The sequence below is a fragment of the Ursus arctos genome, unplaced genomic scaffold, assembly GCF_023065955.2.
Source record: "Ursus arctos isolate Adak ecotype North America unplaced genomic scaffold, UrsArc2.0 scaffold_24, whole genome shotgun sequence".
In the NCBI taxonomy this organism is placed as follows: Eukaryota; Metazoa; Chordata; class Mammalia; order Carnivora; family Ursidae; genus Ursus; species Ursus arctos.
In genome coordinates this window covers 44,424,400-44,436,241 of record NW_026622919.1, presented here as the reverse complement: position 1 = coordinate 44,436,241, position 11,842 = coordinate 44,424,400, and the positions used below count along the sequence as shown (strand labels likewise).

Below are 11,842 nucleotides of genomic sequence, written 5' to 3'. Positions count from 1 at the left end.
TCATAGGTTGCTGAACATCTAATTCTGGCCATCTGCCTTGTCCCTGAGTCCGGAGAACTGGGCTGCAGCCCCCAGAAGACTAGGTGCTGGAATGGGGGCTGTCAGGTTTGCCATCCTAGGGTAAATTTTGGGCGAGCTAGGCTCTTGTGGAGATTTAGTGAGATGGGGGAAGGTGAGTGTGAGGGGCAGGGTCTGTGAAGTGGGAGGGTGCCTGGGGGGCCCGCCTGTAAGAAGAGGGGAAGTATCATAACTGGCAGCTGCTCCTTGGCCATCTCAGCAACATGCATACCTGAATACCTTTTTGAGAACTGGGAGAGGGTTTTTTTGTGTCTTTAACAAATTCTCTGAAAAGAAAAAAATATTCCAACCCGATTGTTACTTTTCCTGAGCCGACTGGAAAGAAGACGTTCTTGACCTTGAAGTTTTCTTTTTTTTCTTTTTTAAAGATTTTATTTATTCATTTGTCAGAGCACAAGCAGGGGGAGAGGGAGAGGGAGAAGCAGGCTCCCCACTGAGCAAGGAGCCTGATGCGGGGCTCGATCCCAATCAGGACCTGAACCGAAGGCAGACGCGTAACCAACTGAGCCACCCAAGTGCCCCTGTGGTTCATTTTAACACGCATGTTACTTTTAAACATCTTTTTGAAGAGCTAGTATAGCCAAATTAAGCTTTTAAGATTGTATCATCCGGGGGGAAAAAATTGTATCCGTCTGTCTCCACTCCTGCCCTTCAAACTGCCATTGTGAAATGGGTACTGAGAGGACTGTTGGACCCCGCACTGAGGAACCTGTGTACCGTGAGGCAGCGGACCCGGTATCCTGCTGTGGCCCGAGTCTAAGCTAGCCAATCCAGGGACACCTGGGTGGCGCAGTGTTTTAAGCATCTGCCTTTGGCTCAGGTCATGATCCCAGGGTCTTGGGATCGAGGCCCGCCTTGGACTCCCTGCTCTTCGGGGAGTCTGCTTCTCCCTCCACCTCTGCCCCTCCCACCAGCTCATGCTCACTCTTAAATAAATCTTAAAAAAAAAAAAAAAAAAAAATCAGGGGCGCCTGGGTGGCTCAGTCGTTAAGCATCTGCCTTCGGCTCGGGTCGTGGTCCCGGAGTCCTAGGATCGAGTCCCGCATCGGGCTCTCTGCACTGCGGGAGGCCTGCTTCTCCCTCTCCCACTCCCCCTGCTTGTGTTCCCTCTCTCGCTGTCTCTCTCTGTCAAATAAATAAAATCTTAAAAAAAAAAAAAAAAATCCAGCAAGGAATGCATATCAGGACACCTACTCAAATGCAAACTAAAATAGCCCCACTAGGCAAATCCACTGATAAAAAGAAAGACACGGAGATACAGACCATGCAGGACCCAATTATCCTGAGAACAAAGTCATCTCAGAATGATTTAGGAGCTTTCTCAAATTCCAAGTGTAGGCAACATAAAAATCCTTGCCAACCCATTCCCAGGTTCGGCCCTGTTCCCAACGGTCAGCTCCCAGGGAGTTTGCCATGTGGTGCGATGTGATAGAGGGCCTCAGGGATGGGTCCAGGGTCATTCTTTGCTAAGGATTAAAAAACTGAAAGAGGTCAGAAGGTCCTCCTTACACTCAGCTGACAAGATGCTTAACATAGGCAGAACCAGATACGGGAAAAAGCATGTGCATTTGGGTTTGAGTCCTGGCTCACCCTCTAGACTGGCTTCATACCTTTGGCATAAGATCTCACCTCAAGTGAGCCTGTGTTCTTGTCCATAAAAATGCACTAATGTCCACCAGCAGGGAGTGTATGTGAGGATAAGTGTGTGTGGAGAATAAGGGTGTTGGCACCTAATAAGCATTCAAAGTGTTAGGTATTTTCCCTCCCCCTCCACTTTTATTTTTAAAAATTAAGTAAACTACACCCAGCGTGGGGCTCGAACTCACAACCCCGAGATCAAGAGTCGCACCCTCGTCTGAGCCTGTCAAGCGCCCCTCCACTTTTATTAAGAGGGCTGGTGACCAAGTGGGAATGATGACCACACAGAATATTCACAAAGGAACAAACTCCACATACCGAAGTGACAGTGATAGGACTGAGACCTGAGCCCAAACCCCAGCTCTGGGGCCCAGGGACCACTGACTTCTGTCCAAATGTCTTCTTCAATGAGGAGCGGTTGAATTAATTAGACCAGTGGTTTTGAAGCTTGAGCCTACATCAGACTCATCTGGGTGGCTGTTAAAATGGATTTTTCATACAGATGTTTCAGATACAGGTCTGAGCCGGAGCTCAAGAGCTTGCATTTCTACTGAGTTCTCAACTGCTGCTGCTGCCGCTGGCCTGCAGCGGAACGTCGTGAGAATCACTTTCTTAGAGAATTCTGGTAGGTCTCTCAGCATTCAAAAATTGTGTCTGCATGCAAGTCAAGTTTCGCCAAAACCCAGACAGGGACAGAGCTGCCACATTTAGGATGCAGTACCATTTCCCCACCAAGTCTTCCACTTTCCTATCCCTCGTCCTCTGTCAGGGACACACCCAACGAACGTTGGGAAGAAGCCTGAAGTGATGCACCAGTGAGTTTTGACTAGCTAACTGCATTTCAGGATCGTTGACACCAAAGCTAGAACTCTCTGCCCCTAGGAAAAGTGGTCAGGCTCATCATCTGCATCTCAAGCTAGAGGAAAAGAGGAGCCCCGCAGAGAAATGGAAAAGCTGCAAAACTCGGAAGACTGGAATTTCAAGCAAATTACTTTGGTGCTCCTGAGGATTCCCATTTTGGGATGGTGGGGGGTGGGGCAGGAAAACAACTGGGCTCTAAGTAGAGAGCCACCGCACATTCAACGTGTCCTTTATACGTGAACAAGGCTGGAGACTTCCTGGGTGCCCGGACACTACAGGCGCTAGCTGGGCAGCAGTAGGGGTGTGAGGTAGGACACAGCCAACACGTGTAAAGCAGAGGGAAAGCCATGAGGCTTCTGCGGCAAGAGTGAAGACGACTTTGGAACATTTCAAAGAAAATTTAAAACAATATTAATAATCTTCAAGAATCCAAGATCACCAGACAGAACAAGAGGCTCATTCATTAATAGAACAAAGGGGGCATGATTCTTCTCTCTGGACCCTGACCACCACAAGAGGGCCAAGTCTTTGTTGGGGTACGTATGTGGGGGCAGAGGGATGGGGTAGTATTTACAATAGGTCATTCCTGGCATCAGCTCTCCAGCGCCCAGGCCGATGAGTCACTGTCAGAAACGGTTCCTGGAGAGGAGGGCGGTGCCTTAGAGAAGTCCGGGCTAGGCAAGCCCACCCACCACCGTCGCTCCTAGCTCCTGACCTCCTAATAAGGTGAAGGAAGCGGACAGCAAAGGCAGTACTGGCACCGGCCTCAAGAAAAGCCTTCCAAGGCCCTGCTACCAATTTGCATCTTACTCTATGGCTGGTGTTAAACACAGTCCCATCTCCTATTAGGACTCAATTAAAAGGCTTTAAATCTCTACACAAGGACACCAAAAAAAAAAAAAAAAAAAAAAAAAAAAAAAAAAAAGATCACATCTAGTTTTATAGGCATTTAATAGTTTACCAATTGGTACAATAGGATTTTTTAATATGCAGAAAACATGAATAAATTTTGTTTTACACAGTCTGAGAGCAACAAATCTTACTGTAAAACACAAGAGCAATATTATATACATTCCTTTACTGATTTTTTTTAAAATTGTGTCAATATCTTCAGTTAACTCTTACAATCTGGGAACGGTTTTCTCCAATCACCACCACCTCTGCAACATTCATATGAAATCAATGCTTGCCTTCACGTCAGTGTCAGGGTCAACTTCTAACCCGAGGATTTTGGGTTTGTTTCTATATCTTCAGAGTGAGCGTTAGGGATGCCTGAAGGACAGGCAGGACAAGAAAGCAGCTACTTACATGATATAGTGGAAAGATAAAAAGGCCAGTTCAGTCCAGTTGTGACTTGTAAATCCAGCTTGCCCTCCCCCCACCCTACTGAAAAAAAACAAAACAAAAAACAAAAACCCAAAACCTTTTTCACCGATTTTGTACATGTCGCTTCTCTACCAGGAGATTCTTCTTTGCATTATCTAGATTAATTAACACGTTGGATTTATATACAGCTGGACAGAAAGAGTAACCGTTTTAAGTGCCTTTTCCTTCAACAATCTTAGTTTCAGTTGCTTAAGGATTATCAAGCCACCACTGTCAACAAAACAAAATATCCTTTACTTTTAAATAGTTTTTCTTTAAATAAATTTAAAAGAAAACTATTTAATGAGTGATTTTACCTGGAAGTTCACACAGAAACAGGAAGAGGCAAACAGGAGAGCAGGGCACTGACAGTAAGGACACGGCCTGGTGAGCCGGAGCCAAAGCTTCCCGCGACGACGGCGAGCGCTCCGCGGCCTGGACGACTTGCTAACACTAGTGAGTTTTAGAGCAGTGCTCTGGGCACACCACTGGTCACACCACACACAGACAAAACAGGACGGTCTTAGTCTCCTAAAGTGCAAGATGCCATGTCGAAAAGCAACTATTCTCCAAGCAATGTCTACACCACAGTGTCTGTGGCTTTGCACTTCCAAGAGTGCAGCCAGGACTTCTTGGGCACATTGATAAGGGTGGCACCGGAATGTCTGTTTTCACACACACAAAGTCAAATAATCATCTGAGGATGCAATTCTACCAGCTCTTTATTTCTTAAATAAGTGGCCAATCTGATTGAGAAAATGACAAAGCAGCAGTGAACCTCTAAACCAATTCATAAATTCCTCCACTTACAATCCAAACCAGTAACCTCATCATTGTACTTATCCCAGGCAAGGCACAGGGTTAGACAGCAGACAGAGAAAACGGAGGCAACAGGAAGAAAGGGCATCAACAGGGCAGTGTCAAACAACAGTGCAGGAAACCGCGCACCTCCGACTCCGGACTGTGGATGGACCGCTCTCCCCCACCCCCTTCTTTACTCAAACAGGGCTCGTTACATCTGGATCCGGTTGAGGACCATCCCTGAGATTCAGTGTTTGCTGCTTCTTAAATGGAGGATGTCTGGCAGCTCAACTACGCAGCAGGCTGTGGCAAACTCCCAAGTAAGGATAACTCTGTTTACAGAGGAACATTGTTTCTCCTCCTTTGTCAACGGAGAGTCACTGTATGCTGCAGGGGGGGAAACCCAGCGGACAGCAGCTTTGTTTCCTCCTAAATCGGTACCATTTTTTTCCTTTATTGTTCATATCTATGAGTGATTTCTAGATGTTGTGGCTTACCCTTAAACAATTCGTGTTGCTACATGCTAAAAATGAATTAAAATACAAGACATTTATACATGTACAAACAAATGTTAAGATGCACCATTTCTATGTATTTATATTTCTTAAAATAGAACAGGAAATAGCAGCAAACGAGAACAAAGATATCTTCCATAGCTTTTGTAGAAAACTCCAGTCAGAACAGCTAAAGGGAAACAAAAAAAGACTTCTGAATGTGAGCAGGGCTGTGAGGCAATATTGTCCTGAAAGTTAATCTACTGTATTTAAGGAATTAGCTTAAGTTGTAATTTTTGTCTTCAAAAATAGCCATTAGTTCTCAAAACACTTTTCCTTCCAGAGACGTCGCTCAGAAATTATGAAAAACAAAGCAAACAAACAAAAAGACACAAGTTAGACATAACGCTGCTTCTAGTAAACGTAAGGCCTAGTCTGTGTGTGTACCTAGAGGACACTAAGTCTAACCCTTTGTCTTTTTCACGAAGCAAATTTCCATTAAATACTAAGAGGGACATTTAAAAAATCACATATTATGCAAATGAATAAAATGCAATTCAGAGTTAAGTTTCTTTGTTAAACTGTCTTTGTTATTTCTTTGTTCTGTTAACTTTTCAAATGACCTTTAAAAAAAGCTGTTGGTTAGCTAAGCAACAGAATTATTTATTTAATAATCTGCAATGAAATATTGTTTCCAAAGTCATAGATAAAAATTCTCTTGAACCTACTTGTAGTAACTCTGGATCACAATATACATGATAGCAGGATGTGTAAAACGCTGAACAGCCAAACTGTGGGGTGTGTGTGTGATTTTCCTTTGAACTGGGAAAAATTCCCACAGAGTCAGACCTAGTTTTCAGAAGCATTAGGATCAAAAAGGGCTTGTTCTAAAGCATGGTATTCCACAGCAAAATTTATTCTACTTGCATGTTTTAGCACTTCTTCAAAACCCCAGGACCCAAAGACACGGAGGTTGTACGTGTGTGATATTCATCTAAGACTTACCCACTTAAGATAGGCCCATATGAACATTTATATATAAACAAAAGGTGAAAACACAGTACATTTTTATGCATGCTCCATTAAACCCTGTCTTTTTTTTAACTTGTAAGTTACATACAGTTCAAATTGGTATCAGATTCATGTTGAAAAACAAACTGCTATATTTCTCCCACTTCTTTAAAATGGGTGAACATAACCTTTTCAATATTTGTCATTATGTAATGCACATTGCACATCCCTAAAAAACATCAAAACAAATAGTGATTTGTACCATGACACACTCAATGGGAAGATTAAATTCTACCTGGAAGTCACATCACTATACAGTCTAATAGTATGGAGGATACAACTAGAAGTGTGTCTAGTGTGAAAAATAGAAGCTTAGAGTATTACAGTGTTTTGTTAACCTGTTTACAAAGCATTAAGACCCAAATGAAATAAATGATTTGCTATTAGCTGCTGAGATTTTTCTTGAGATTTACAGTCATTTTCTTACATAAATATACCACTAGCCTCTGCTTGATAGGCTGCCAAAACAAATGTATCCTATTGATTTGGCAAATGTGTCATGACAAAAATTCCAATGTGTAATCCCCATTAATTACATAGATGGTTCAGAAGATTTTGAATTGTAGCCTTATCATCTAACATCCTTAAAGAAGATTTATTAAGCACACTTAAGTGATGTTACATAGATACACATTTCAGAAAAAGCCCTAATAATCACCACTTTTCCCCAAATGAGGCCATCAAGTCAGGCACCAACAGATAGCAGAAAGAAAAACAGGAATTAATAATCCAACATAAAATTGACACTGTCAACTATTCAGTTTAGTGCCCTAGTTCAATTTATTCAATTCTGCCTTCTTAGGCCTGGTGTGACCAATGCCAGCCCAGGTTTTTAAACCCTATGGTACTTCTAGACAACGTATGTAAATTTACAGTATACAATTTGGATTCACCATGCATGAATACTTTGTGTGTAACATTTAATAAGCTCAATCTACATCCAGAATAATTTACATGAAAGGACAATATTTATTTAAACAGAGCTCAATGGGGTAACCATGGTATCATCAGAGTGCATCCAGAGGAAAAATGGGAGGAAGGGCCAAATGCGACTCCATCAACGGCACTCCCACACCTTTACTGTTTGGTCTACACTGCCAGTAACCACATATGGTGCCGTCTTATGGAAATCTGAAAGAAAAAGAAAAGGCTTATTTTAAATCCAGATAAAATGTTTAACAAGCCACAAAATAAGCAAGTCCAAGCGCCAGGAATACTCCTTTCTTTCTATATACACCCACAGCCCCACCCCTGGTTTAGGGAAGCTGAGATGTAATGATTAAGTCCTATGTTAACACTTCAATAAAAATCCTTCCCCATTAACCCCCATCCCAACTAAAGCCGAACAAACACTCCAATCTACCAATAACAACAACAATATCTACTTACTTAACTTACTATGTTCCGGGCTTAGTACTAATGCTTTATATTCATGTTTAATTCTTTAACAACCCTATGAGGTGGGTTTTATCATTAGATCCATCAAACCCTAGGTGTATTGTATTTTACGGTATTCACTATTTTGAATTCTAGATTTAAGTCCAGATAATACTGAGGATATTTATTACACTTAAATACGATTCTGTGAGTTCCCAGTACATGGTAGTATATACCTGCCAGAGGAAAAAAGGCCGAGTAAAATTTACTTTGAGAAACTTACAAACTAGTAGGGGAGAAAAATTACCCATCAGAGTGGTTAGTAAGTATCCTCTTCACAATCCTAGTTTCCAAACCAATGTTGTGCATGGAGAAAGTAATTTTTTTATTATAAGGCTGATGATGGAGAGAGAAAGTTAAGGAAAGGAGAATTTAAAACAAATGGTAGGAATCCACAAAGTTTTTAAACTGTCTTCTCTAGTCTGTCCTGAAAGCACATAGTCATCTCTTACCTGGAAAATTCCACACGATTACATAAACCTGTTTATGTCTGGCACTCCAAAATCTAATTGCTTAGAAACCTCAATCCTTTACGTACCCAAGGAGGTAACGAAGTGTTCATGCGCATTGAGGGTCTTCATGCATCGCTTGTTCTTGTAATCCCACACACGCAGGGTCTTGTCATCAGCACAACTCAAAATAAACTTCCCCCCAGAATGGAACAGAACTCCACGTACCCAGTTATCATGACCCACCTTAAAAACAAAAAGGTATTTGACTTAATAAAGGGATGAACTGTTTAAACAGCATCTAGAAAAATAGTAAGTCATTACTTGAAGTGCAATAAAATGTCAATGCCAAAAAAGAGCCATTGGGATAATTGGAAAAACTGTAAATATGTAGTATTAATGTCAATTTTTTTAAATCAATTTTTTAAAGTAATCTCTATACCCAATGTGGGGCTTGAACTCATGACCTTGAGATCAAGAGTTACATGCTCTACCGACTGAGCCAGCCAGGCACCCCCAATGTTAAGTTTCTTGAGTATGATCACTTTATTGTGGTTATACAGAATACATTTATTTTTAGGAGATACACTTGTCCTGGTACCTACAAGTAACTCTCAGGTTGTTCAGCAAAATGTACACACACACACACACACACACACACACACACAGAAAGGAAAATGTTGGCAACTGGTGACTTTAGGTGAAGGATACACAGGTATTTACTGCATATTTAACCATCCATTCATCCATCTACATACCCTGTCCCAGCAGTGCCAGTTCTTGCTATTTACCCTAAGAGATTAATTAAGAATAGCCCAGAGATTTATTTAACAAAGATGTTCATCCAAACACTGCATGTCATCAGTAATAAAAGCTCTAACAGCACAAGCATCACACACCTCCTAAATTAAAGGTTTGCTGCAAAGCAATATGTACAATAGGATTATCGTTTATATATATATAAATCCCCGTTATATATGTATGTATAAAACTATACTCATCTACACAGAAATTAAAGAAAATGGCTTTAACTGCACAGTCCACATGTAGCTTTTTAAATGTAAACTAACTAACACTGGGGCGCCTGGATGACTCAGTCGGTTAAGCGGCTGCCTTCGGCTCAGGTCATGATCCCAGGGTCCTGGGATCCAGCCCCACATGGGGCTCCCTGCTTATCAGGGAGCCTGCTTCTCCCTCTCCTTCTGCCTGCAGCTCTGCCTACTTGTGCTCTATCAAATAAATAAATAAAATCTTAAAAAAAAAAAAGTAAACTAACATTAATACTATCAGCAACTCAGTCCTGTCTCACTAGCCACATTTCAAGAGTTCCATAGCCGCATGTGGCCTATAGCCACAACACTGGATGGTATAGATACAGAACATCATCACAGAAAGTTCTACTGGACAGCCCTAGACTAGAAAATATACTTGGATATATGGGTGATTTTTATTTTCTTCTTTTAGCTTTTCTGTATATTTCTAATTTTTCTACAATGTAAATAACCATACTGCTTTTGTAAAAGAACCAAAAAGGGGGAGTTAATTAAAAAAAAGAGAGAGAGATGCCCAAGGCTACATATCCTTTGCCTTGACCCTTACGTAAAATATCTTGTTCTAGGGGCGCCTGGGTGGCTTAGTTGGTTAAGCATCTGCTTTCGGCTCAGGTCATTATCTCAGGGTCCTGGGATAGAGCCCTCCATCAGGGCTCTCTGCTCGGTGGGGAGTCTCCTTCTCCCTCTCCCTTCTGCCCTCCCACCCCTGGCTCGTGTGTATGCTCTCTCAAATAAATAAAATCTTAAAAAAAAGAATAACCCCCCCCCACCTTGTTCTATTATAGTGACCTACAAAAGTCACCAATCACTAGATGTAGAAGCCTCAACAAAATTTAAATCACATTTCCGTGGCTACACCAGAATAAAGCAGTAAAAAGTACCCTCCTTCAGCTGAAAAAATAGGAGCCAGAAACCTCTGGGGAAATTAAGGTGACCTGTGTTATTACAGGAGAGCAGAGCACATGCTTTTTCTTTCTTTTTTTTAAAAGATTTTATTTTCAAGCAATTTCTACATCCAACGTGGGGCCTGAACTCACAACCCTGAGATCAAGAGACCCCACACTCCAGGGACTGAGCCAGCCAGGTGCCCCATACACAATTTCTGATTTTAAATGTAGATCATCTTTTTAAACAGCGATACAGCATATCTGAGCTCAGAATACTACTAAGAGGAGAGTTTAAAACAAAAAAAAAATTGGTTAGAAAATTAAAGTAGGTTCCATGCGTAGCATGGAGCCCAATGCAGGGCTTGAACTCACGACCCTGAGATCAAGACCTGAGCTGAGCTCAAGAGTCAGACACCAGACTGAGCCACCCAAGTGCCCCTCTAATCAATTCTTGATGATACTTCCAAAGTGTCTACCACATCCTACAGAGAGACAATCACTTCAAGGTGTGGTTAGCACCTAAAGAAATCTCTGAAACAAACATGGATGCCAAATTACAAAAACTGTTACTGAATTAATGCCACAGAACTTCCTTAGGCAAATAAGAATGTCAACAATGCTGAACTATCATTTGTATATCCTTTTTTTTTTTTTTTAAAGATTTTATTTATTTTAGGGAGAGAGAAAGAGCAGCGCGGAGGGATGGAGCGAGAGGGAGAAGCAAACTCCCCACTGAGCAGGGAACCCGCTGTGGGACTCGATCCCAGGACCCTGGGATCATGACCTGAGCTGAAGGCACCTGTTTAACTGACTGAGCCACCCAGGCGTCCTCATTTATATATCCTAATACCAAATTCTAGGTGCTCCTAAAACGAAATAAGCATTTCCAAGTCATAAAGCTAAGTAACAACATTAACATCAGAATGGTAAAATAAACCAAATATATTGGACCATGAGAACAAACAGATAACAGTTAAAAGGATTCATATTAAAATTAAACACCGTGAAATACAAAAACAGTTTAAAAAAATGAATGAGTCTAGGGGCACCTGGGTGGCTCAGTTGGTTAAGTGCCTGCCTTTAGCTCAGGTCATGATCTTGGGGTCCTGGGATCTAGGCCCATGTCAGGCTCCCTGCTCAGCAGGGAGTCTACTTCTCCCCAACCCCCTGCCCCTTCCTCAACTTGTGCGGGTGCGCACGTGCTCTCTTTCTTACAAAAAATATGAGTCTATAATAATACTGTTTCTCTCCCACAGGAGATATATAATTTTTAAAGACACAGTGAGCTAGATCTCCCTCCTGGCATCAACTGGCTTTGTAGATTCTTTATATAAACATGACATTCTACAGGAATAATTTTCACATCACTGTAACAATGGAATTACAAAAGTTTAAGAAAAAATGTCTTTATAAAGAAGTTCTTTTAAAGCCGGCAATAATTCAGATTATTTAATAAGATATCACAAGGCATCTAACCAAAAAAGGTAAGTTAAGATACAAAAGAAGCAGTAAGATTATGCAAACTTACTAGGGTCATAAGGCACATGCCAGTACTGACATCCCACATCTTAATAGTCTTGTCTCTGGATCCAGACAGTAAGAATGGCCCAGGCTTGCCACTTTTTTTAGTCTATAGAAAACATACAAATATTAAGTTTCCTGTTTAAGAAGTTAGGTGAGGACTTTATTTCTATCAATGATCTGTATTT

General features: G+C 41.5%; 1 protein-coding gene across 4 annotated transcripts in view; it reads right to left on the bottom strand.

The window, feature by feature from the left end:
- Nucleotides 1-3,511: 3,511 nt before the first annotated feature.
- Nucleotides 3,512-11,842, bottom strand: part of PAFAH1B1 (platelet activating factor acetylhydrolase 1b regulatory subunit 1) — a 78,427-nt gene continuing 70,096 nt past the window's right edge. For all 4 annotated transcript variants that reach the window (XM_026517878.4, XM_044390821.3, XM_048223221.2 and 1 more), the window contains 3 exons: nt 11,662-11,763; nt 8,284-8,440; nt 3,512-7,439 (listed from right to left, as the gene is read on the bottom strand). In XM_026517878.4, the coding sequence (XP_026373663.1) occupies nt 7,366-7,439; nt 8,284-8,440; nt 11,662-11,763 (333 nt within the window). In that variant the 3' untranslated portion in view covers nt 3,512-7,365. The remainder of the gene's footprint in view (nt 7,440-8,283; nt 8,441-11,661; nt 11,764-11,842) is intronic.